Source organism: Epinephelus moara, chromosome 16 (genome assembly GCF_006386435.1).
Source record: "Epinephelus moara isolate mb chromosome 16, YSFRI_EMoa_1.0, whole genome shotgun sequence".
Lineage (NCBI taxonomy): Eukaryota > Metazoa > Chordata > Actinopteri > Perciformes > Serranidae > Epinephelus > Epinephelus moara.
In genome coordinates this window covers 30,850,041-30,874,632 of record NC_065521.1, presented here as the reverse complement: position 1 = coordinate 30,874,632, position 24,592 = coordinate 30,850,041, and the positions used below count along the sequence as shown (strand labels likewise).

The 24,592-nt window shown below is 40.6% G+C and overlaps 1 protein-coding gene across 2 annotated transcripts; it reads left to right on the top strand.

Moving 5' to 3' along the window:
* The first annotated feature begins 309 nt into the window (after positions 1-309).
* slc6a6b (solute carrier family 6 member 6b) lies at positions 310-24,226 on the top strand. 2 transcript variants are annotated; one of them, XM_050064067.1, is made up of 14 exons: positions 310-478; positions 5,168-5,397; positions 5,494-5,628; positions 8,059-8,293; positions 9,841-9,973; positions 10,720-10,854; positions 13,624-13,727; positions 13,873-13,997; positions 15,535-15,647; positions 18,196-18,333; positions 18,768-18,870; positions 20,690-20,790; positions 20,934-21,104; positions 22,486-24,226. In XM_050064067.1, the coding sequence occupies exons 2-14, from the start codon at positions 5,169-5,171 to the stop codon at positions 22,639-22,641; spliced, it is 1,878 nt and encodes a 625-aa protein (XP_049920024.1). In that variant the 5' UTR covers positions 310-478; position 5,168; the 3' UTR covers positions 22,642-24,226. The 2 variants fall into 2 exon arrangements, with proteins under 2 accessions (XP_049920024.1, XP_049920023.1); XM_050064066.1 differs by lacking the exon at positions 310-478 and adding an exon at positions 3,212-3,388.
* Positions 24,227-24,592: the final 366 nt, after the last annotated feature.

Sequence of the window (24,592 nt, the reverse complement as noted above, 5' to 3'; positions counted from 1 at the left end):
AACTGATCTAAAAAGCATCCATAACTATTGATAAAGCCATTAGTTTATAAGAAAGTAGTATTTCACAGAGTCATTTCAGGAACTATTATGTTGTTTTTACACATCAGACTAAACATTATCTGCTTAATGTCCACTGCCTGCAGCTTTTGCACGTCATTTGCAAATGTTAAAAAGTGAATGTGAATCAATATGTAAATGAGAACACAGTGTAATTGGTGAATGATTAGTCGAGTTATTGCAGAGATGAGAGACGGTCAGAGGAGCAGGTGGGGGGCGGACGGAGGGAGGCTGTCGCTTTAAGAAGTTGTTGCATGGAGAAGCTGGTGATTTTCCACTCAAACTGATATTAAACGCGCACCAGCTCGTAGAAACAATGGTCTTACAGAAAAATAGATGAAATTGTTTCACTCAGCGTTAAAACCTAGGCTGCAAATAAACAAACAAAGGAACAACAGACTGCTAAATAAAACGAAGACAGGTAACTCGGCATCTTCTTTACGTATCAAGTCAGTAAATAATGATTAATGGTGTTTTTTATTAAAAGAAGAAACAGTAAGATGAGCAGAACAGCTATGACAGCTATCCGCTTCTATGATGTTTCTGTGTAAGATTATTGATTTGTCATTGTGTTTTGATTTGTAATTTATCACTGTATTTTGATGTTAGGCAGCAGGCATTTTATTTCCTGATATAAACAAGACCACATTTGCTCTTTCTTTGATGCTGTGTCCCAACTATTCCCATAATCCCTCCGCTAAAAAAGAGAAATCCTGTGTTTTCACTGTGCTGTAAAAACAGCTTAAGTAAATAATGTTTCGTTATAAAAAACGCAGCTCTGGCCTTTGAACCCCGTTTCCTGTGTTTATAGCTGATAAGACCCTGTGCCTCGTTTCTCTTTGATGGGTTTTTTTTTGGAGGTCGGCTGTGATGCGTTCAGGCGCAGCCCCGACTTCACAGTGACATGTGATGTGTGTGTTTGGAGGCAGAAAAAAAAAACAGTGTTTATTGTCTCCTGCAGACTCCAGGTGCACCTTCACCCTCCACACCCATCCACTGAATAAATAAATGGATGAGTGAATGCATGTATGTATGCACCCTTTAGAGGAGAGGCTGCTGAAGTAGGTCTGATCAACTAAGACATTTTGCTAGCTTATATCTTGTGCTTAGTGGCTCATACTTAACCTACTTCTGTCCCCGCCTTGACCAGTGTATGATTGATTGATTGACGTGTGTCCTTTTGTAACCCCAATCCAGTGGTCAGCGGGATGAAACCAGAGGGGTCGCCGCACCTTTTTTAGCTGCAGGTGCTGAAAACAAAGTTTCTAAAATGGGGTCCTGGGGTCTTAAAGGGATCTGTAATGTTTTTCCTGCAAAATAAGGAGTTGTATATAAATATTAACGGTAATTTTACTTATTATTGATTATAAAAATGTGACTTCCTCAGTTAGTGGTTTAATATTTTAGTGTGAGATGAGCTTGTACCATAAAAAACATTTGTCGTAGCTTATCCATTGTACTCAAACTGTAGGCTTGTTTCAACATATTAATTCACCTTTAGACAAACATTGCTTTTCTGCTAAATGAAGAGATGATAATGTTTGTCTTTCTAGCTCTCTGATTTCCTAGAATTATATAGTATTCACTTAAACACCACATAAAATCATTCGCATGCGCACAAATCTGCTTGTTTCTTGCAAGTAGAGCTGCAATGATTAATCGATTCTCGACTATTAATGAATCGCCAATGAATTTAATAATTTGTTAATCGTTTTGATTAAAGAAATAAGGGGTCAAACTTGTCTGCTTTCAGCTTCTTAAATGTTAATATTTTCTTGTTTCTTTCTCTTCTGTAAAAGCAAACTAAATATATTTGGGTTGTGGACAAAAAAACTGATATGTTTCACCATTTTTTGGCACTTTACAGACCAAACAACTAATCGATTAATCAAGAAAATGATTCAGTTAATTGACAATGAAAATAATCGTGAGTTGCAGTCCTACTTGCAGGATACCACCAAAATGTAAAAGCCAAAACTCAGATCAAATTGTAGAATACAATACACAATAAAACCAAAGCAAAACTTCAGTTTGAAGGTGGAAGATTGAATAGTGTATGTACAGTTTGCAAAAATCCAGATCCAGTTTGCAGCATGATGTTGTTCAACAGTAATTTCTTTTTCACAGGCTTTCTGTGAGCTATGAGTAATGAACAAACACCACAGGTTTCCCCTTTACTAAGGGGAACTCCGTTTGATTTCATGAGATGACCCACATGAAAGAACCTTTCTCTCTGTTGTAAGCATCTCCCTTCAAAAGACAAATCCCGTGGTCTCTCGCACAATAGATTAGATGGCGTCTGTCAAAGGTTACGTAACCAAAAATAGTATGCAGAGCATGACACCAGCCAAAATATGTTGGATTATGGCGTCATGCAAAGCTGGGAGGTGTCAAGGTGTGTGTGTGTGTGTGTGTGTGTGTGTGTGTGCAGTGTTCAAAATGCGGCTTGACATCAGCCAAAGCTTGTCCCTCATTTGACTGTGCAAATCCTGCTGAGGAATTTATCAGTTTTTAATTGACTTGCATGCCAGCTTTTGTCCAGCCATGGTGAGCCCTCGGAGCAGTGAATGGTATCTAAACAGCCTCATGGACGAGCAGAGGGAGACACATTACCTTATTAGGAGTTGTTATAAGCTGATACTGAAGTCGTTTACATTTCACAGATAACACAGCACAGGTCATGAAAGAATGGAGGGCCAGAGATTCGAAATAACCCGCATACCAGGAATTATCACAGCACACGCGTGAATAAAAATAGTTTTCACACAAAGATGCTTGGGAGTGGCGTGGTGATGTTATGAGGGGCTTGTTATGAAACTGTGCTTCATATTTTAGTCCTGTTTGAGTGTGCAACAGTGAGAAAAAAGGGCACTAAAACTCTGAATGCTGCCTTTAGTTCATCCATTTGTACAAGATCATAATTCAAGGCCAACCCCCAGTGTTGGACCAGCCTCTGTGTCCCCAACATGAATAAGATGTGTGTGTGTGTGTGTGTGTGTGTGTGTGTGTGTGTGTGTGTGTGTGTGTGTGTGTGTGTGTGTGTGCATGTGACACACACTCATCCCCCACTGCTTGGCTATGTGTATGTTTGTGGGCAGGGAGTAGTGGGAAGTGGAAATTTACAGTCTCCCACGTTGGTACCTGAGTTGTCTGTCGAGGCGAGGCTGCGTCCAATCCTCCACTTTGGATTTAATTGTCTTTAGCCAAGGGGCGGGCCCTCCTGTCAGCTCCACTTCTTGTGACCCGTGTCGGCATAAAGGCATTCAGTACAGAGGAATGGTGACAGCTGAGAGAGAGGAACTCTATACATAGTCGCAGCCATGAAGGAAATGTAAGTTTTCTTAACTGCTTTGCTGGAAAAGAGACTTGATTTTTTCGGGTTTGCATGTGTTAAGTCAAGTTTCTCCGCATGAATGGGCTTTAGTCAAATGAAAAACGGGGTAATGCTTTGGTGGATTCTCTTTGTGTGTTAAAAGGTTAAATAAATAGAGAATGAAATGCAAATAGATTTTTTTTGCTGTCTTTTTAAGATTTAAGCAGTTTTAATATTGTGTTATTTTTCTTTAAAAGTTAAGGAATTTGTTGTCAAGTGTGTCTGATTCAAATCCCAAGGACAGTTTGTCATAAGTCTTATCTGTTGGGCGAACAGCCTCCAAACACCATGCAGGCAGGTGAAAGCAAATGCTAAGCAGACGAGAGGAAAAAGGGGGGGAAAGAGATAAAGAGGGAGAGAGAAACAGGGAGAGAGAAACAGGATGAGAAACAGAGTGGGCAAGAACTGATCCAGTTATGTAAGGAGGTCTGAGAATGGAAAGCGGTTCAAGTTGACTTGTCATGCATAACAGGAAGAGAGAAATCCTAGAAAATGATGGGACACTGTGCACACGGGGGGATGGAGGAGTTGTTGGAGCTTCGATTAAGTGGAGAGACGCATAGTTCTCGGCAGGAATGTGCAAGGTTATGGGGAATATTCTATTTCTGAGAGAGAACGTGCTGCCCTTTTAAAAAAAAAAAAAAAAAGTGCCACAGTTAAACACTTTGCTTCCAACCAGAACAAAAGTCAGGTCAGTAATTTGGAAGCTTGACACTTCTTTGTACAACTTGTTCTTGCTTCGACCAACACCGCAGTCGAAATTTATTTCACCCGCAAGAGTTAAGGGGAAGTATCTGCCGTTGCTTTGTTCTGCTCTTAAAAGAAGAGGAAATCTTTCTCGCTTGTATTACAATTAATCTCATATCTTACAATTAATAACAGCCTTCTCATTGTGCCTCTTCTTGTTCTTTATTGTAGAGCCAGCCGGGAGCTTAAATCACATTCGGTCTTGGCACGTCTTACACAGTTATTCCTGTCCTATTAGGGTTTCTTTTCTCCTCTTTGGCTCATGCCGGGAAATAGGATACCTCCGTCACTAATAACAAATCCTGTCTTTCTTGGAAAGGCGGTTTACAGTGTAAACACTCAAGTGAACTTAAGCTGTTGTATCGTCTTGAGAGCGACCAGGGCTTTGGGAATGCAGGGGGGATATCTTGGTGTCTAAATTTGGATTTGGGCCGACTTGTTGCTGATACGGTAGCATCAGAGAAAACTCGGAGGAAAACTTTCCTACGGGGTCAGGCAAGGTCCTGAAGGCGTGTATCGTGTCCAAACATTTCGCTTCCTTTTCCCTCAGTGACAATGTGCCCCCCTCTGAGCAGAAAAATACACCCGGAGGCTCAGAGCAAAGCTGGGAAACAGAACAGCGAATCAGAATGTGAATGGGCGCACGCTGTTGCCAAGGTGGTTGTTTTGCCGTTGGGTGATTTTTTAGCGACACAATTTTTGTTGATTGATTGATTGATGCAGATAAAGAAACACTTTTTGTTAAATGCTTTAACTTCTCCAGTCTGAATGACCTCCATACGTCAGTTGCTCAGATTAGCAAGATTAGCAATGTAGTACTGTATATCATGTACTCAGTGGTAACACAGCACGTTGTAACAGAATCAGGAGACAGCATTATCTCCCTAATGCTCTTCCCGATCTGTGTCTTATCCCGCTCAGCTCTGTCTCTCTTTGTCTCACTCCATCTTATGTGTCCTTTACGTTTTGTTTTGTTTTCATCCACCACAGCATGGCACAAAAAGAGAAGCTCCAATGCTTGAAGGACTTTCACAAGGACACCCTGAAACCTTCACCAGGGAAGAGCCCAGGCACGCGGCCCGAAGACGAGGCTGAAGGCAAGGCTCCTCAGCGGGAGAAGTGGGCGAGCAAGCTCGACTTTGTCCTGTCCGTGGCCGGAGGCTTCGTCGGATTAGGAAACGTCTGGCGCTTCCCTTACCTTTGTTATAAGAATGGTGGAGGTAGGCAGAAGATGCACAACAGATGTCAGAGTGTTATTTAACAAAATCGTAGCTGGTGATTGTTGCTAAAAGATGTCTCACCTTCTGTGTTCCCAGGTGCGTTTCTCATCCCTTACTTCATCTTCCTGTTCGGGGGTGGCCTGCCTGTGTTCTTCCTGGAGGTCGCGCTTGGCCAGTACACCTCTGAAGGAGGGATCACCTGCTGGGCCAAGCTCTGCCCCATCTTCACTGGTCAGTCCAAGCACATCAACACTGCAGATAATTGCGCACACACAGAAATAGAGGCTCTGCACACATCACAGCACAAATCATCCCTGACAAGATCATTTAATATTTAACGCTGAGTAAAAGCCTCATTTGTCCAAACAAGAATTCTGCCCTGATTTTCTTCCTGTTTCAGTCCAGTATTCATTATTCAACATTATGTTCTACAGAGCCCCCCCCCTCCCCAACCCCCGCCCCCCCCCCCCCCATTGTAATTGGACCAGTCTTACTTCATNCCTGTTTCAGTCCAGTATTCATTATTCAACATTATGTTCTACAGAGCCCCCCCCCCTCCCCAACCCCCGCCCCCCCCCCCATTGTAATTGGACCAGTCTTACTTCATTAGGCTGCTGTGTGTTTCGTAAACGACATTACAAAGCCCAGTAAAGCAGGAATATTGAGAGTACTGAATCATCATATATGGAGGATGGATGATAGTAGTATGCATTTACTCCAGGGTCAGGTAAACATACCTGCACACAAGAACATAAACACAAACACCACATGCTTAAAGGCGCTCCAAAACTTCCTTGGATTGCAGATTTAACAGATTGTTGAGGTCTTGGTTGTCATGGAAACACAGCAACAAAAGAAACATCAAGTTGCCTAGCAATAGGTACAATCTGATGCAGCAGATCTGCATGAAAACATAATAATTTTTGTTGACAGTGTTGATCCACTTGTTTTGTCATAGCTTACAGGCTGTCATAAATACTGCATGTTGTCTGTGATGATGTTGTCAGGGTCGGGTTCACTCACCGGCCTCTTGACCTGAGATCAACCATTAGCTACTGCTTAAGACACTCAAGGGCCTGTCATTGCTCTTTGATGCGTCCCAGTACCTTTGAGTGACAGCTGTACACAAGCACAAAGGTACTTCAGCAGCTGCCATGACGCTCTTACTCATGTAACACACTGGACATGACATGAAAAGAGAGGAAGCTGCGCTTCACCGGATCTCTAGCAGCTGCTTATAGTCTCCACTATTCAAGGAACGCTGAGGCTGCTGTCTGTCCATCTGGCGTGGCGTCTGGCACAGCAGAGAAAGTCCACAAGCTGGCCAATCACAAACCTCCCCATTGTCCCCCCTGCCCTCACGTGGTTTAATCACACGGCGAAATTCATGACTTTACTCTCTGCACGCCAGCACATGGTCGAGTGCACACACACACACACACACACACACACACATTCATACACACCTGTCACAGCATTGACTTGTCTATCAGTGTGCATTTGGTATGTGGGAACGAGGCGGGGGGGGGGCATAGATGATGGGTTTAAAAATACTCTGGAGCAGTGGAAGAGTACCGGGGATTTCTGCGTACAGGTTCGAGGCAAAGTCATCTAAAAATAGCGTTACAACACTAAGGACATTATAACAGTAGATAGCAGAGGTGAGCTCAGGAAGTTTTACGCTCTTTAAGTTCATAAAGAGATAGTTGATATTTATGTTTAGTTGGCTGCAATCTCCAGCTCAGATAAAGTCTTCATTTATAGATTGAGGAAACTGTTATTGCTGCCCTCTCTGGCTGAGCATTGCAACTCTGACCACACCCAGTAGCTCTGATGGGTGTGGTTGTGTGTGGGCAAATGCGATGTTTCAACATTTGGAGGGAACACATAAGAGAGGGGGGTTTGGGGTCCTCCGCCAGAAAATTTTGAGCATTAAACATTTAATTTCCTGCATTCTGGGAAATTTTTATACACCAGTTTGGTGTAAATGTCGATAAATTTAAATTTGTCAAAATAAAAGTCCTCTGCGACATGTTCTAAATTTTGAGGGGAATGTGTCACTTGCATCCCCCTGTCCAAAATCCCCACCTATGGTCAGATGTGTTCTTCTGCATCACTGGAGCAATGCAGTTCAAGTTGAATTGTCATGCATAACAGAAAGAGAAAAATGCAAACCGTGACCACTGAAGGTCAGACAAAAATCAAGATTTTCAGCGGCTGTTAGAGCATCTATAATCAATGTCTCTATAACAATGGATCTCATGACTATTTGTATGTGAAAGATGTTGTTCATAGTGATGAACCCATGGAGATTATCACCTGACTCTGTGGTTCCCCTCAGCTGTAAGGAGCTTTACATCTGTGTCATTTTCAGTTACAACAAGCAGCAGGAAAAGCCCTTAAAACCCACTGGAAACAACCTGCTCAACACCGAACAGCTGACAGACAAACTAGCTGGTGAACAAAGTCGAGCATTAAGCAGCGAAAGAGGCAGATTTGTACCTCAGGAGTTAGTGGAGACCAAAAACAGAGCTAAAAGGGGGTGAAAATTGGACTTAAATTCATCAGGTGGCCAGAAACATAAGAAAATGCTTAATAATCATAAATGTCTCGGATGATATCTTGAGTTTTACATCTGCCTTCTCTCCTTCCTCTCTCCAGGTATTGGCTATGCCTCTATTGTGATTGTATCTCTGCTGAACATCTACTACATCGTGATCTTGGCCTGGGGACTCTACTACCTGTTTCAGTGCTTTCAGCCAGAGCTCCCCTGGGCGAAATGCAAGCAGCCCTGGAACACAGCATATTGCATAGAGGACACAGTCCGCAAGAACAAGACCATGTGGCTAGCAGCCAACATTACCAACTTTACCTCCCCTGTCACTGAGTTCTGGGAGTGAGTATACACCAACAGCATGCACACACACGTACACACGCATGTGAATATACTGAAGTAACACTGACTCTTTATCTTGCTTGCGTAAATGTGTTTGAACAGGCACAAATCATACAAAAGGCACAGTTTACTTTTAGTTCTCCACCAGTTTATTCTAAACTTTCTTTGTACAGCACCTTTCACACATTAAATACAGCTTCTTTAAGTTTGACTTTAGTTGTCTGTTTCATGTCCATTTGCTTTGTTACATGTTTAAATTTGGTGACAATTTATTACAACGAATGGCTCTAAACTAGAAGTGTTTATGCAACATTAGACACTTAAACGTTAAAAGCCTCAAAGCTTTTCCAAAAAGCTGCAGCCCTCCAGGCTCAGGCCCACCTCCACTGTCAGACCTTTTCCAGTCCTGAGCTTGGACAGGGTAGGGAGTCTTAAATTGTGTACGCCCAACAGAGACGATATTCACAATAGCATGTGGTCATTAGTCTGAACAAGCCACACGCACTTCACGAATAACACCAAGGTAAACAGTACAGCCTTATATTTTGATTTTGATTCAACTGTAACTTATAAAGTTAGGGAATGTAATATTAGGCAGCAAATACCTTGTACTAACCTTTTTTGTTACCGCTAGCTAGCTATGCTAATGTTGTTAGCAAACTTATGTTAATGTTAGCTGAAATAACGTTGTATTGCTAAAGACATTAGCATAGTTAGCTAACAGTAGCAAACTCATGAGGTTAGTATATAACAGCAGTAGTATATAATATATATGATATAATATACAGTGGCATCTAAACATGTAGAACACCTATTTTTTAACAATAAGCACAACAAACAATATAAACGTAGCCTAAACATGAACAAAGCCCAGTCAGCTCTGATTGGTCAGTGTTTCTGGGTCTTCTACATCTGCGCTCTCGGCATCTCTGCACAGTCTTTGCAGCTGGGGAGTGACTGTAATGGCACTTGGTGGCAGTTCCTACCTTTTATACAATATAGTTGTGACATGAAACTTCACTGGGCTTCTGACAGCACAGTTTATGAATATAGACTGTGTGCATTTCTTTGTGGATTGAGCATTTTGCTATAGCACCTATAGTTGCTTTATAAAACAAGATGTAATATGGGACCTTTAAATATATATGCTCAGTAGGCTGCTGTATTTATTAACAATGAGCGTGATATACAGTATACTTCGCAGCATGATAAAGTGGCATGTAAAACATTACTTACAAATAAGGAAGCACGATAAAAACACGTGATTTTCCACTTTAACACACCCGATAAGTGATTTTCCACAATGGGTCCTGTGATGGAGATGATGTAGGCCTGAGCCTGGAGCTCTGCAGCTGCACCCGATTGCACCATTTTAGTATAGTCAAACTCTAGAGAGGTCAGAGCAGCAGAGCAGCACAGAAAGGCCAAGTCATGTGTCTGTTTTATCTCCAAGTTTATTATCCTTGTCACATAATCGACTTCTTTGGGTCTGTTTTAAGTCCCCAAAACTGCCATTAACCTGTCCTGTGCCTCTGTTTCCTCTGCAGACGCAACGTCCTGAGCATCTCCACTGGGATCGAGGACATAGGGCCTCTGAAGTGGGACCTGGCCCTGTGTCTTCTGGCTGTGTGGGTTATCTGCTTCTTCTGCATCTGGAAGGGAGTCAAGTCCACTGGGAAAGTGAGTTCAGAGGCGTCAACACATCCTGTACTTATTGTGTTGCCTGGATGCTGTTTGGCCTTTACTTTTTCTGTTTTACAAGTCAATGACAAAACACTGTTGCTCAGAGAAAAGCCACATGCTTGGAAGGCAGTTAATTTGGTTGATTTAGAGACACAAGTCTCTGCACTGTCCTGGAAGTTTTCTTGTTGGCCAGACTCACTGTCGGCTGTTAACAGTTGACTGCCGCTGCTTAGCCCTCTCTCTGTTTCTCTTAAACTGGGCCAGAGCCAACAGGAGGAGCTCTGTGAGGAAAATTATTAACTCTATTAAGTCCTATTTGTGGGTTTATTTCCATATTTAACACAAGGTTCCTTGCTGTGGTTAGAGTGTGTTAAAATAATCACCCTTAATCTTTAACCAGATAGTTCAGAAAGTAAGAAGCCTTTATGCAGTGTAGTGTACTGCTTTATGCTCTATTGGGCACACATCTAAGACCCTCTTCATGACTCCTAAAGCCAGTATGCATCTGTGCATCACTGTTCCCAGACCTTACCTTACCTTTTCTCTGTTAAAAATACTCGGAAATTAGTGGGAAATTATTGCTAGATAACAAGAACAATGTTTCTTTTGTCCTGCAGTCGGAAAAACACGACTTAAAAAGGAGAACTTCAAAAAGGAAGTGGTGTTTGTCCCATTGTATGTCAAGGATGATGAATCATAATCGTGCTCAGTATCTTGGCTAACAATTCCTTTGTCCTGTCTAGGTGGTCTACATAACAGCAACTTTCCCATTTGTGATGCTGATTGTGCTGCTTGTGCGTGGAGTGACCCTGCCTGGGGCATCTGAAGGGATCAAATTCTACCTTTACCCCAACCTGACCCGCCTACAAGACCCAGAGGTAGGATTTTAAAATGACCCACAAATTATCACATTATTGTGTCTCATTTGTTTAAACATTACAATTGAAGTGTAAAAATGTCTTGTTGTCACTGTGAGGCTGTCAGGTAACCAGACTTTAGGAAGTGACTGCCAGGCCCTGAGGAATGCCACGCAGTTTTTGGGAGAAGTTTTCCTCGAGAGCTTTCTGCCAGAAAGGGTTTTCTTGGTTAAGGTTTGATAAAACATAGTGGTTTGTGTTAAAATTAATAGACTTTAGTCAGACAGGACTTTGTGGGAGAAAGTCTACAAGGAAAACTTCTCCCATGTGTGATTGATGCTCCGTCTTGCTTAAAAAAATCTGCCCAGTGGCCACTCGAGGTATTGCAGCAAAAAAAGACAACCGTTACAAATGAGACGTCTGGAAAACTGGAAACTTCGAACTGCAAAAAAGGTCAACTATAACTCTGTCTATTATGAATTTTTGATCAGTGGAGGTTTTATATTTTTTAAACTTCGCCCAAGCCAAGAAAACTGATTTCAAAGTCCCTGACGACATCACAATGTGAAGTGTATCTGTCGAACGAGAACTCGTGGGCGGGGTCAGTGAGAGAAACACTACTGCAAATATTCAGTTGGCTGCATAGGCACCATCTTGGAGTCCGGTATCCAGATTTAATGACACAGCCATAATGACTGCACCCAGCAGAGAAATAGTTTGACAATAACCCCATATAAAACCACAACACGTCATTTTTATTCTTTGTTTTTTGTGCAGATTAAACAAACAAGATATACTTTGTTAATTTAGGTTTCAGAGACGCTGGTAGGCAGATTTTTTTTATCATTGGCCAAAACAAGGCTAGTAGTTTCCACCTGCTTCCAGTCATTATGCTAAGCTAAGCTAACGGGCTGCTGACTGTAGCTTCATATTTAACATACAGATAATGAAGCTGTATCAATCTCCTCATCTACATCTTGGTATCTAAATTACTTTGTAGTTTTATATGGAAAAGATTTTTTCCCCCTTTTTGTTATGTAACTCGATTACGTCATTTCTCATGAGTGATTGGATTAACATCAAAACCAAGCAGACATAACTTGATCATCTGGCCCCCATGTGTCCTGTGTAAACGCTGAGTTGAACTAAGTAAGATTTAACTCTGCCTCACAGACTCCACGATGTTCATGAGGTTTCTGATAAAATTATTACTGACAGTTCACCATTACACCACTGCTCGAGGGCTGGGTGTATATTTAATTTGCTGTTTTTGAGGCTTTGTTGATGTGGTGGTTGTAGTGACTGTTTTTGTATTGTAGCTCTATTTAATTAATGGTATCAATATGTTTATATTAGCAATGGATCACATGACTTCTTATGTGTAAAAGGGATCACTTACGACTCGACTTCAACTCAACTCTACTGACCTCTATAGCATCCTTAAGCTTTTAGTTTTGTGCCTGCAACTTCAATATCGCTGCTCTCGTCAGTGTCCATTTCCAGATAAAAATCGCTAAAAATCTACTGATCGTACATTACCTGCTCAGCACGTTAAAAGACATATACAGTTAGCCACTAGCTGATGAACCCAGTGGAGCATTTAGCTACTGAAGGGGCAGATATTTCCCTCGGAAGTTGGTGAAGACCAAAAACAGAGCTAAAAGTAGAGTAAATATTCAACTTTTATTCATCAGGTTGCCAGAAACTCGACTCCAAATCAATGCAATGAATTGTTTCCTATCCACTACTGCTATTTTTTATTACTTTTACTATTATTTCAGTCACTGTGGCTGTTCATGCGCCAGCCGAAATGTTATTGTAATAACGTAAAAAGCACCACCAGATGGTAGGAGCTACATTTGAAGCACCACACGCAAACTATGCAAGTCAAAAAGTCCTCCACAACAAGTTCCTGCAAATTTTTCACAATAAAAGCCTGTTTAGAATTTGAAGGGATTCTCTCAACCAAGATTATAGGGGCCTTTTAATTGTAAACTTCCTGTATCTGTATAAAAATCGCCTAATCTGACTTAGTGATTGTCAGAACAGACAAAAATGACGTGTAGTCTGAACGCGGTATTACCCAAACCAATCTCGTCCTCTTGCCTAAGCCCAACCACTCCAACTGGCTAACTAATGTTAGCTGAGATGCTAGCGGAGATGGGGTGTGTTAAACTGAAACCCACAGTGACTAGCTAACGTTAGCTAAGTGTGTGTAGCTAAGCTAACTGAAATGCACAGTACTATTATTAGCTGAAATGCTGAGACAAGTTGGGGAAGGGCATACATTTATAATAATACCTCAGTATCGGATTTCTTTTATTTATTTATTTATTTTTTCAAATCGCTTTTTATAGCTCAAGAAAACTTTAAGAAAAAAAAACCCTCCATGGATCAAAAATAACTGACCTTGTTTGCAGTTGGAGGTGTCCTGTCAACAGTTTTACAGACATCTCTTTTATAATGGTGGTCTATGGGTAAAATGCTTTATGGGATGAGGGGATTTTTTTTCACTGCAATACTGTGAGTGGCCACTGGGAAAAATTGACTTCAAGGCTGAGCAGCGTTCCTGGGGGCCTGGGGAAGGGCCATAATGAGTGGGAGGGCAATGAGGTGTGAGATATACTGTGAATTTTTGTTGTCTCTGTGAGCAATTATTTGTACTTTTTATCAGCTGACAAGAAAAAAAATAAAAAGAAAAGAAAAAAAATTACAAAACACATTTCATAACAGGTTGACCTAATCTATCCTGGAAAACACTGAAAATCAGCTCCTCCTCTGTCTTTTTAGGTGTGGATTGATGCAGGAACACAGATTTTCTTCTCCTACGCCATTTGCCTGGGAGCCATGACGTCCCTGGGGAGCTACAATAAATACAAATACAACTGCTACAGGTGAGTTGTGTTGTCGCCGGGCGGGGGGGAGTAGGACTGTAGTAGTGACAGCAACTCGTGTCAGAGACGGTTGCGTGAAAAGAAAATGGGAACTTCGGTTCCACCTGTGTTCATTAACAACCTCCATGACATATGTGTGACATAGGGACTGTTTGCTGCTGGGAGGCCTCAACAGCGGTACCAGTTTTGTGTCTGGCTTCGCAATATTTTCCGTCCTGGGCTTCATGGCACAAGAACAAGGGGTGGACATTGCCGATGTGGCAGAGTCAGGTACGAGGGTCCAAGGTGATGGCAGCAGTGATGGTGGGCGCTGTTGCCAAAGAAAAAAAAAAAGACAATTGGAAACTCATCAAAAGAGTGAAGCAACACCAAATTTTAAATGAGGAGAAAAAAGTAATTCAAGTACTTTATTCAAGTCTCCGAAACGATGATGCTGAAATGTAGAGGTATCGGCAATTGCACACTCCTTGAATAAAAGCCTCAAAGAAACAGAATTGCTACTTCAGTGTGAAATCTGTTCCACCTTCACACGGCATTGGTGCCGTGTGTTTTAGCTCCATAACGAACTGCGGTGTTAAAGAGCTCTTCATCATTACTACAGGTGTTCAATGGCACCAGGTGTCCTCTTGTCCCACATTCAACCTGCTCATGTCATTTAGTAGCTTTACTTCTTTTTGACCAGGGGACATTGCTAAGAAGATTGGCACTGTACTGTATGTACTCTACTGTATGTGCACTGGCACCCTGAGGTGATATTTCTGACCAGCGGCACTGCACTGAAAGCCCAGTTCTGTTAACGAGCTGTGGATCTCCCGAGGTGGACGCCACCGGTTCTGTTTCTGCCTTCCTTTATACTCTATGTGGACTTTGAAGGAGATGCGTCTTCTTTCAGCATGCTCGCTCTGTCCAGTTTCAAATTAAACTCTTGCTTTCTTTTAAGACTGCAACTTGAATATAATTATGTGAAATCAAATTGTAAGTGTATAACAATGGCAGTAATTTCTGTGATGGCATGTTAGTGTGTACATGCATAGAATATATTTGTTTATAAATGAACACACAGACCCAAATTCATAGATTAAAGTCTAATTTTCATATAGAAATGACTTTTGCTCAGCTGTTTAATTGAGGCACTAGGTTATGTGATTGTTGATTTTGTGTCTCATGCTCTCATTATATCCTGTTGATATGGTTTACGGCTTTGCTACAATCCTCATCTGCTTTGTTTAGATTAGATTAGATTCCACTTTATTGTTTTTGCACACAGTAAGTACCAGAAATGCAGATTATCATCTTACCAGATAGTGCTTATAGAGTATATGTGATACATACCAAACAATGCAACTGTCAACCAGCTCTGACATGTACAGTATGCACTGAGCCTAATGAATCGCGTGTGCTGTATGATGTTCTGGGTGTGATATGTACAGAACAAACAGTTGGCAGTTATGTAATATGTACAGCATAAAAGACACAATATGTACAGCTGGATGTAATTATACACATAGAGGACATTAGAAAAACACCTGAAGGGGAATTTTATTTCCCCATAGCCACTCAGCACATAGAACCAACAAAGAACACAGAACACTAAGTCCAGTTAACGTCAGCCCACATCTTTAAACTGTTGGACATTTGAGATCACATTTCCTGTAGATTTTGGCACTGCCAGACCCCGCTCAGCCCCTCTAGCTCAGTCTTTGCATTATTTTTCCAATTCCCTTATGTCGTCCAAGCTGAAATCAGATAGCAGTATTAATCTTGTCCTTCGCCCCTTCTCCCCACCCCCTCTATGTTCTCCCTTCAGGTCCTGGCTTGGCCTTCATTGCCTACCCTAAAGCTGTGTCCATGATGCCACTGCCAACCCTCTGGGCCATTCTCTTCTTTATCATGCTGCTGCTCCTGGGACTCGACAGCCAGGTCAGTATTTTATTTACAGTCACTAGGTGGTTAATCACATGGACCATAATATTCCACTAATAATCATAAAAATTGTGCAATCAGGATAAAAATGCCTCATGTAACCACGTTAGTTGGAAAAGACTGGCCCGATCGGAAGAAATTTTTAATCCGGTTGAGAGGGAAGGTGTAAACCTTTGATAAACCGGTAACATAGGTAACACTGGAGGTGTGTGCTCCAACATGTCACAACAGCTGTTTCTACACAACTTCCTCTGCTGATTTGAACAGACATTTGTTTATAAGTTGTTGGCCTTTGCTCAGCAGCAAATGGCCGAAATGGCGGAGACCATCAGTAAATTAAAATCACTCTGATTGGCAGTTCAGCTCAGTGCATGAGTTGAGAAATCTAACAGGAAAGTAAACAAACGACTAAAATCAAGCTCAGTTGAGCTCTTTAGCAGAAACGGCTCCAAATTGTTTGTACTATGGTTTGTTAGCACAAGGTACATATTTGTTGTCAATGCGCTAACTGGCTAACTAGTGTTTAAAATCTGTCTTGTTGATCCTCCAGCTTCCCTTTTTTTAATAACAAATACAGACTGCTGGTATGGAAAGTTACTCTCTCCCACACAGTTGCAGAATGTACATGCTAGTTGGGCGTTGGCTATAGTCTTTGCGGTGTGATCAAGTGCAACTTTTTGGCTGAGACACCGGTCACATTAGGCGACGCAACAGTTGGCCTCTGTCAACACTCATTCTTTGATGTTGGTTTGGTGTGTCTGGGCCTCTCTGTGCACTGTAAGTGATGTTGCCGGTGCGTGCGCCGCACACAACATGCCACAACTTCCTCTGCTGAACCAAAAATCGTTCATAAATTCAAAAAACATTCAGCACTGTGTCAGTGCTTCATTTTTATCTGAGAGTTCTGATGAATAAATACATAATTTGATTTTGAAACAGCAGCCTTATAAAAACATTGTTGTTAGCAGGCTAAATTGTGGAGTCACTGGACATAACAGCTATTGTTACTAGTAGAAGTAGCCTGCATATAAGATGTTTAGGGGACATTGGTAAATTGTAGCATCTTCCGATAGTCTGCATGTGAGGTGTTTAAGGGACATCTGTAATTTGTAGCTTAAGAAAATATCCTGGGTTACACTTATGTTAAGTTTTATTAAATTGAATCAACACGTGGAACCACTTCTCCTCTTATACTTGAATGAATTGAACTTTCTCAAAAAAGTTGGGGAAAAACCCCACTCCTTCTTCTGCTATATTTCCGGCAGATACAAGGCTTCACAGAGGGTTTAACCACCTTGCGAAAGTCAAAAAGTTATACTCTGTTAAAATGTTCTGGAGCATGTAAACACACATCTTATCAGATTTATTTATCTAGCGTCCATGTAAACATTCAGTTGGAATCTTGAATTAAACTTATTTCAGTCGGACTGAAGAAATATAGTCCATGTAACTGCAGCTGGCGTCAAGCTATGAACAGAATAGTTAGTGGGCGACTTTCCGTTAATTCACACAGACACCTCCCAGATCCCATGGGTTAGTTGGCTCCTGCCAGCCCCAATGTGTAAAACACATTTAGTGTCTCTCTGATCCACATCTAACGTCTCCAAGGTATCAGATAACTGACAGACAAGAAAAACAGCCTGGTCCCACAAAGGCATTATATTATCACACTCAACCGCTCTGTGCAAGGATTATAGTCCATTTAATGCCCTGTAGTACCCCAAATTAAGTTTTTAGAAGTTGATAGACGTTGACATACCAAACATTTAGTTAGTAGGAGTCATTATAATAGTTTGCATGCAAACCATGTAGCTCTGGTCGCAGGCAGAGCTTTGATTAAGACAAGATAATCTAAGTAGACAAAACACAAGTGTGCACCCGAGGGATTCACCGGCCATATCGCATTTCCTGCCTCCAAGTGTAATTCTACTCCAGTGCTAACTCAGTCCTGCACATAGCCAGCTACTCGTCTCAGCCAACTGCGAGATCAGGCCGATGCTCTAAATTTGAGCACATGTAAATACTCATGCGGCTATTTCCATGAAAGAAATGTTGCCAATGACAGTGTGTGTGTGTGCGTGTGTAGGTGTATTTCTTGTCCATAAATTTCATGCAGATTTGTAGTCCTGAATGCAATATATTGTTAACATCGCTCACACATACATGCCACTGTTATGTAAGGGGTTTTTGTTTGGTCTTCATGCAACAAAGAAGCATGTTCTTGGTAAAGAGGAACAATTTCATAATTTTGTTATGACAGTATGTAGCTTATGAGGCAATGAGGAGACACAGGGGAGAAAGAGGGAGAAATGGACAGGGAGTCGGAGACAGTGATTCACTGTTGTTTTGTTTCTGTTGTGTCTTGGTAGCAACAAACCAGTGTTGCAGAGAGCAGCCCTGTTTAAATTCTCATTACTGCCCAACAAAGACAGCTCTCATTCTCTAATCACTGGTTTGTAAAGGCAAAACAAGAGCTGCATGCACACTGAAAGAAGCACTCTTTTTCTCTCCTCTGAGAACTTAATGGTTGCTTTTGTCCCCACAGTTTGTTGAAGTGGAAGGACAGATCACCTCCATCGTGGATCTATATCCGTCCCTCCTCAGGAAGGGTTACCGACGGGAGATCTTTATAGCAGTGATGTGTTTCATGAGCTATCTCCTGGGACTTGCCATGGTAACGAAAGTAAGTTCACCAACAGTCACTTCACTGGAGCCCCTGCACTCTCACTGCTACTGCTTATCCTGTTTAGAAAAGGAAAAGCGATTCTGTGTATTCGGATCAACGGCAGAGATAACGCCACAGACTTTCCACTTGCCTGTCGGCTGCCTCATTGTCACGACCAAATATGGCGTCCTACCACGTTCACCACTCACATCCTGTGTGTCTGAATGGAACAATTTGGAATGCCGTTTTCCGTTTAGCAGTTAACCGTGCTTCAATGGCAGCGTAGCACCTGTTGAACTCTGCCTCTGTTGGTAGTGTGCCAGCATTCTTGCACGCTGCTTTCAACACCCCTCACCCTCTCTGCTTTAATACCCCCTTCTATCTCTGTGACTTTCTTTTGTTCCATGCACATCAGAGAGGTAATTAATGCAGCTTTTCTTTTCTCTTTCCAGGGTGGCATGTATGTGTTTCAACTCTTTGACTACTATGCAGCCAGTGGTGTGTGCCTTTTGTGGGTTGCATTCTTTGAATGCATTGCTGTAGCCTGGGTTTATGGTAAGTGGAAACGACTCTTCGCGATAGAGTCGTAACGTGTTTCTGTATCGTGTGTCGTTTTTCAACGTAATGATCCTGAAGAGTAGACCAACAAAGCACAAGTGATCTCTTTGGTGGTATACAAAGGTGTCCTTGTGGTTCTTCCCACGTCAGTAGTAAATAACTTTAACTGCACGTAGGAGGCATGGCGAGGGGGGTGAGGATGGTGGTTTTGGTCCCCCGCTAGATCGTGATTGGCTCGCTAGGGTTGCCTCCCACCAGATTACATCCCATAATTATTAATGAAGGAAGAACATTTAAACTAATGAGAAAAAAAACCCATCGTATTGGAATGAAAGCATTGCTGCATCTTTTAATAATAAATGGTGTCACTGTTACTGTGAAGCCATCTGATTCTGTTAATTGCTATAAATGATGCATCTACCAAACATGAAACCACTATATGTATACATTTGTGACTGTTACACTAAGTATGTTTCCCCAAATAAGTCCCCTAAGACTGGAGTTAAGAGGCTCAGTAACCCCGGTATCTCAGCTCTCTTTCCTACTAGAGCTGCATGATATGAGGAGAATTTGTGATAACATTGTTGAATGTTGCGATAAATTATTTCCAGCATTATTTTATTGAACATATTGAACAGTGAACTGAACACAAAATGCACCAAAAGAGTGATAGTTACATTTTAAAGTGCAGTTTACTACTAATACTGTTTTTCAACTATTTCAAAAAATCCCTGAGTGCAACATCGCAGTCTTGTACAATGTTTTTATCATTTTATTGTGCAGCTCTATGTCTTACCTCTTAATACCCCTTCAAACTGGTCTTCACCCCCTATCTCGGTATGACTGCTTCAGCATTCAGAGGCAATGACACCATGGTTGGAATAACCCCCCCATATCTGAACAATCCTTCAATGTGCCAATTCAGGCAGTTATAATTGTTCAACACAAAACAAAGTCAGTCATTTGTCCCTTTAGTTTTATCAGGAAATGCTCTTGTGTTAGACTTAACATGTTCTTCCTTCAAAAGACATTAAATATTACCTTAATATAAATATAAAATCTTTTTTAATGACGAGAAAATATACTTTCTATCAGCAACTATTAGTTATACTCTTAGTTCCAGTATTTTCTCAAATATATTTGCTTGTTTCTTGTGAAATACCGAAGAGTTTTACGTCCTCAGCACTATTGAAATGATTTAAACAAACAATATGAGAAGGGAACATCACTCTTTTGTTGTAGTGCTCATTGCCCCTAGACAAATGCAAGTTGTACATGTTTTTTTTTAACATTGATACAATAGCCGCTATTGTAGCAGCCCCACAAAGGACCTTACTGGCTGTGGTGCTTTGGGTCCATCTGTAGTCTCTTGCCAGATGTTATAAAGGAACGAAACACAGAAAAGAACATTTTTAACATGCACAAAGGAACATAAAAACAGGCACACACACCACTTAACAATGCAATAAAACATGTTGTTCACCACAATAAACTCTGAGGAATAAATGATGACACAGTGAGCCAGTTCTAACTGACAAAGCCGAGACTGTTTATACCATAAACAGAATAAGGTACATGGCCCAGTGGAAGTCTGCAGTTTAGGGCACACAACAGAGATAAGGGGCCATAAATGTGCTTAATTTTGAAGGCAGATATGAAGGTCATTCTGCGGTAATGAACAGTAACATGTGACAGTACAGACTGATGGTATCTTTAAATTGGTGAAACATGTATATCTATATCTATATCTGTCTATCTATCTATCAATCTATGTGTCAACATTCATAGTATTCTTTATTTGCTTTGTGTTGGATAGGCGTTGATAATTTCTACGATGGCGTTGAGGATATGATTGGCTACAGACCAAACCCATGGATGAAATGGAGCTGGACCATAATCACTCCTGTCCTCTGCATGGTGAGATATGTGTGGCAGCTTTTGGCACACCACTTTATTGTGCTGGACGACATACTGTTAACGACATGTGACAAATGTTGATCTTTCAAGGTCACAGAGAGGTGCTCAACTTGTACTAAAAGAAGCATGTGTCCATTTCCCAGGGCTGCTTTGTTTTCTCCCTGGTGAAGTACAAGCCCTTGACCTATAACAAGGTGTATGAGTACCCTGACTGGGCCATCGGTCTGGGCTGGTGTTTGGCCCTGTCCTCCATGATCTGCATCCCCATGGTGATGGTCATCAAGATCTTACAGTCTGAGGGACCCCTGATCGAGGTGAGCTGACTCGACCCTTTAGTGCTTTTCATGTAGTAAATATGCTTATTTGATTTCTTGCTGAGAGTATACCAGTATCCTAAATATGAATCTTGAGGAAGGAGATGGTTAGCTTAGCATAAAGACAGGAAACAGGGGGAAACAGCTAGCCTAGCTTTGTCCAAATTTAATAAAATCCACCTACCATAACCTCTAAAGCTCACTTATTGACATGCAATATCCTGTTATTTTAATTAATACAAAATCAAAGTGTGTTAGACAGCTAAAGGCGTCAGCTGGCTAGTTTTCAGTAGCATTGCTAGCTTGTCCATAATTGTACATGAAGGTAAACTGTGAAAAAGCACATAGTACAACTGTTTTTGAAAAACTCACTAATAAACCTGCTGTTCATCTTTAATGTTTAAGCTTAATTTAAGTACTGATTTTAATAATGAAGTAATATGCATACAGTATGATCATGAGAGAAACAAACTTAAGCTAGCTAGCTAAGTTAGTCCTTTGTCAGACACACAATTGTTAGTCAGCTAATGTTAGCTAACATTAGCGCTAACATTAATGGTAGCTAAGAGTAGTGCTCACATTAATGTTAGCCAACATTAATGCTCACATTAATGTTAGCTAACATTGGTGCTAACATCAGTGTTGGCTAACATTAGTGCTAACATTAATATTAGCCAACATTAGTCCTCACATTAATGTTAGCTAACATTATTGCTAACACCAGTGTTAGCTAACATTAGTGGTCACATTATTGTTAGCAAACATTAGTGCCAACATTAATGTTAGCTAACATAAGTTACCATACAGTGTCTTGAGAAACATTAAATGATTAAGAATTCCTTTGTAATTTTTAGATAAATATTTTTAATCATTAATTCCCACTTAAATGTGTCTATTGTACCATTTTTACCATGCTAACAGATTAGCAGTAGTGTTAGCTATTCAACCCTGTTGGCTATAAATTCTAATGGGGAGAAAATACAAATATTGAATTTAAAGTGTGGTTTATCAAACTTACATTTACATTTTTAGTGAACTTATTATTAAGTATTTATTTTAAGAATAATGCATGCCTTATATGTTTTAAATCAAAGTTTGAAAATAATCTCAAGTACCCCCTGCAGTACTCCAAAGTACCCCTAGGGGTAATCATAACCCTTGATTTACGTAACTCGTAGCAAGAAAGCGAATAAGTGTATTCCCAAAAATGTCACTCAATTTTAAATGACTATGGCTTGAATTTTACTACATGCACAAATACAGATGTGATACTAGTTGAATTACGATGTTTGCCATTTTAAATTTGATAGCTGTCACGTTGAGCCTTAAACTGCGCCGGTTTGTGATGGTCATTAGTCTAATCTCTCATCTCCTCCCTCAGAGGATCAAAGCAGTGGCAGCCCCGGCGAAGTCAGGCGTGAGCTCTCGCCCGAAAGAATACAACTTGAAGGGCAGCGAGCTGACACAGCCCCTGGACCCAAACGGGAACAATGGCTTGATCAAGCCCACCCACACCATTGTAGAAACAATGATGTGAGCGCTCTCTGTGAGAGGAATAAGATTGATGTGCTTTCTGTGTTATTATCATATTTGCTAACTTTGATAATGGTAGGTTTACATCGTCCAGTATATTCACATTAGAGGTGGTTTGATTTCTATGAAGAGAGTTATATATTATTGTTGTAATTTTTTTCTCTTGTAATTTTTTTTTATTTTTTACTATATCGATATTGTTGATGTTACAATTGTTGTTGCTGTAGTTGGCACTGATCTCAGTTTAGGCAGTATTTTGAAATAGAAAATGTTCAATGTTTACTACCTTTCTGTTGATTCCGGAGACGAGATGAGGAATTTGCTTTTTTTTTGTGTAATAGAGGAAAAGATAAAATTCTCATTTCACATAAATTTAGTAAACTAAACGAGTGATTAACCGTGTAAAAGGTAGAAAACATCTAAACACCCTCACGTGATTGCCCAAGCTAACTTCTTATCTTGTTGTTGTTGTTCGTCCCTGCAGTGAAAATGAATGTACCTCCGCTAGCAGCGGAAGTGAGCCACCCACGTCTCTCAGAGTACAAATCCATAACATGTTAAGTGGCAATATGCAGTGTATGGACTTAATTTTGGTTTGCATCCTTTAAGTTACAAGTTGAACAAGGCCTTGGCCAAATACTGTGAGAAATGCATTCATAAGAAGGTTGATCCTCAAAAACAGAAACATATAACAAAAACAGCTAAGGAAGAGGAAGTAAGGAGAAAAGGGAAGTGGCATTTTTAGAGTATTTGTACACAGCCTGTGTGACTACTATAGTCAGTCCCAGTGCATTTATTGAAACCTCTCTTTGCACTTTATACGTCGTTTCACCTTTATTCTAGTACTTGTTTTTATTGTTGCAGTGTATTTGGAGTTACATTCGCAACACATTTCAGGAGGAATATTTTTAGCTTCTAACTTTTTGATATTGTAAACTTTGATATACAGTATCTAGTTGTCTCCTTGCTAAGACAATGACAAGATAGAGTAGAAATCTGACATCAAATATTCTTAGTATGATCTGTGAGAACATCACTTAAAAAGTAAAAGCATTACTTTTTTTCTAAACATCCTGACAGCTCTCTCCATTGTGCTCATTACAGTAGCAGAGGCGCTCTGCAGAACTACCACTGGATTCTAGTTTCTAATGTTCGGTTTAGGCATTTGTATTGTAGGATTTGAATTGTTTGTAAATCACATATGCCTTTTTGTAACAATTTTATACTGTACATCATATGAACACCATCACTTATTAATTCATTTTACTGAAAACTCAGCAATTTGTTTGCTAATATCAATTACACAGCAAGCCAGGATCACATTTTTCAGTGTGCAGTCCTCATTGAAGGAATGTCATCCTCTGCTCGCTCGAAATGCTCCGTCAAATTTAGAATGATGTCACAACCTGCACAGTTAGATACAAAATCTGAAGCATGTGCAGGAGCCACCACAGTACCGTGCTGCTTTGTCCGTAAAAAATCTCGGAGATTCAATTGTACCAAAGTATTTTTGTCTCACAGTTGTCCCCTTTGAGATGCACATTGCATCATTTCTATATAGATTACAAATAAACATCTTTTTCTTTGGATTTTGTGTCTGAATGACTCTTTTATTCTTTAAACATAAATGTCTCTGAAGCATTTATACCTCATCAAATGAGCATTTATCACCATTAATATGTGTTGAGTGTTTAAATTTGAGGCTGAAATAATTAAGTAGCAGGATTTACAGTGTAATTTTGTTAATTTTGTTGTTTGAATCAATAAATAAATTACTCACCAGTTACTACTGGTGCTAAACTGTAGGTACAGTGGAAGAAAACAAGACGATGTGGAACAAGGGAGTAACAATTGGGCAACTAAGAGGAAGCACCAACATTATAGTAGTGAATCCAAACAACATAAGTTGGTTGCTAAATCTCTTATGCAACAGGCTACAGTTTAACCTCTTGAGG

What these genes read in the sequence shown, in the direction of transcription:
- slc6a6b (XM_050064066.1), top strand. An exon ending in GAGTCAAGTCCACTGGGAAA is followed by an intron (nt 9,974 to 10,719) that starts GTGAGTTCAGAG and finishes TGTCCTGTCTAG; the next exon opens with GTGGTCTACATAACAGCAAC. An exon ending in TCCTGGGACTCGACAGCCAG is followed by an intron (nt 15,648 to 18,195) that starts GTCAGTATTTTA and finishes TTGTCCCCACAG; the next exon opens with TTTGTTGAAGTGGAAGGACA.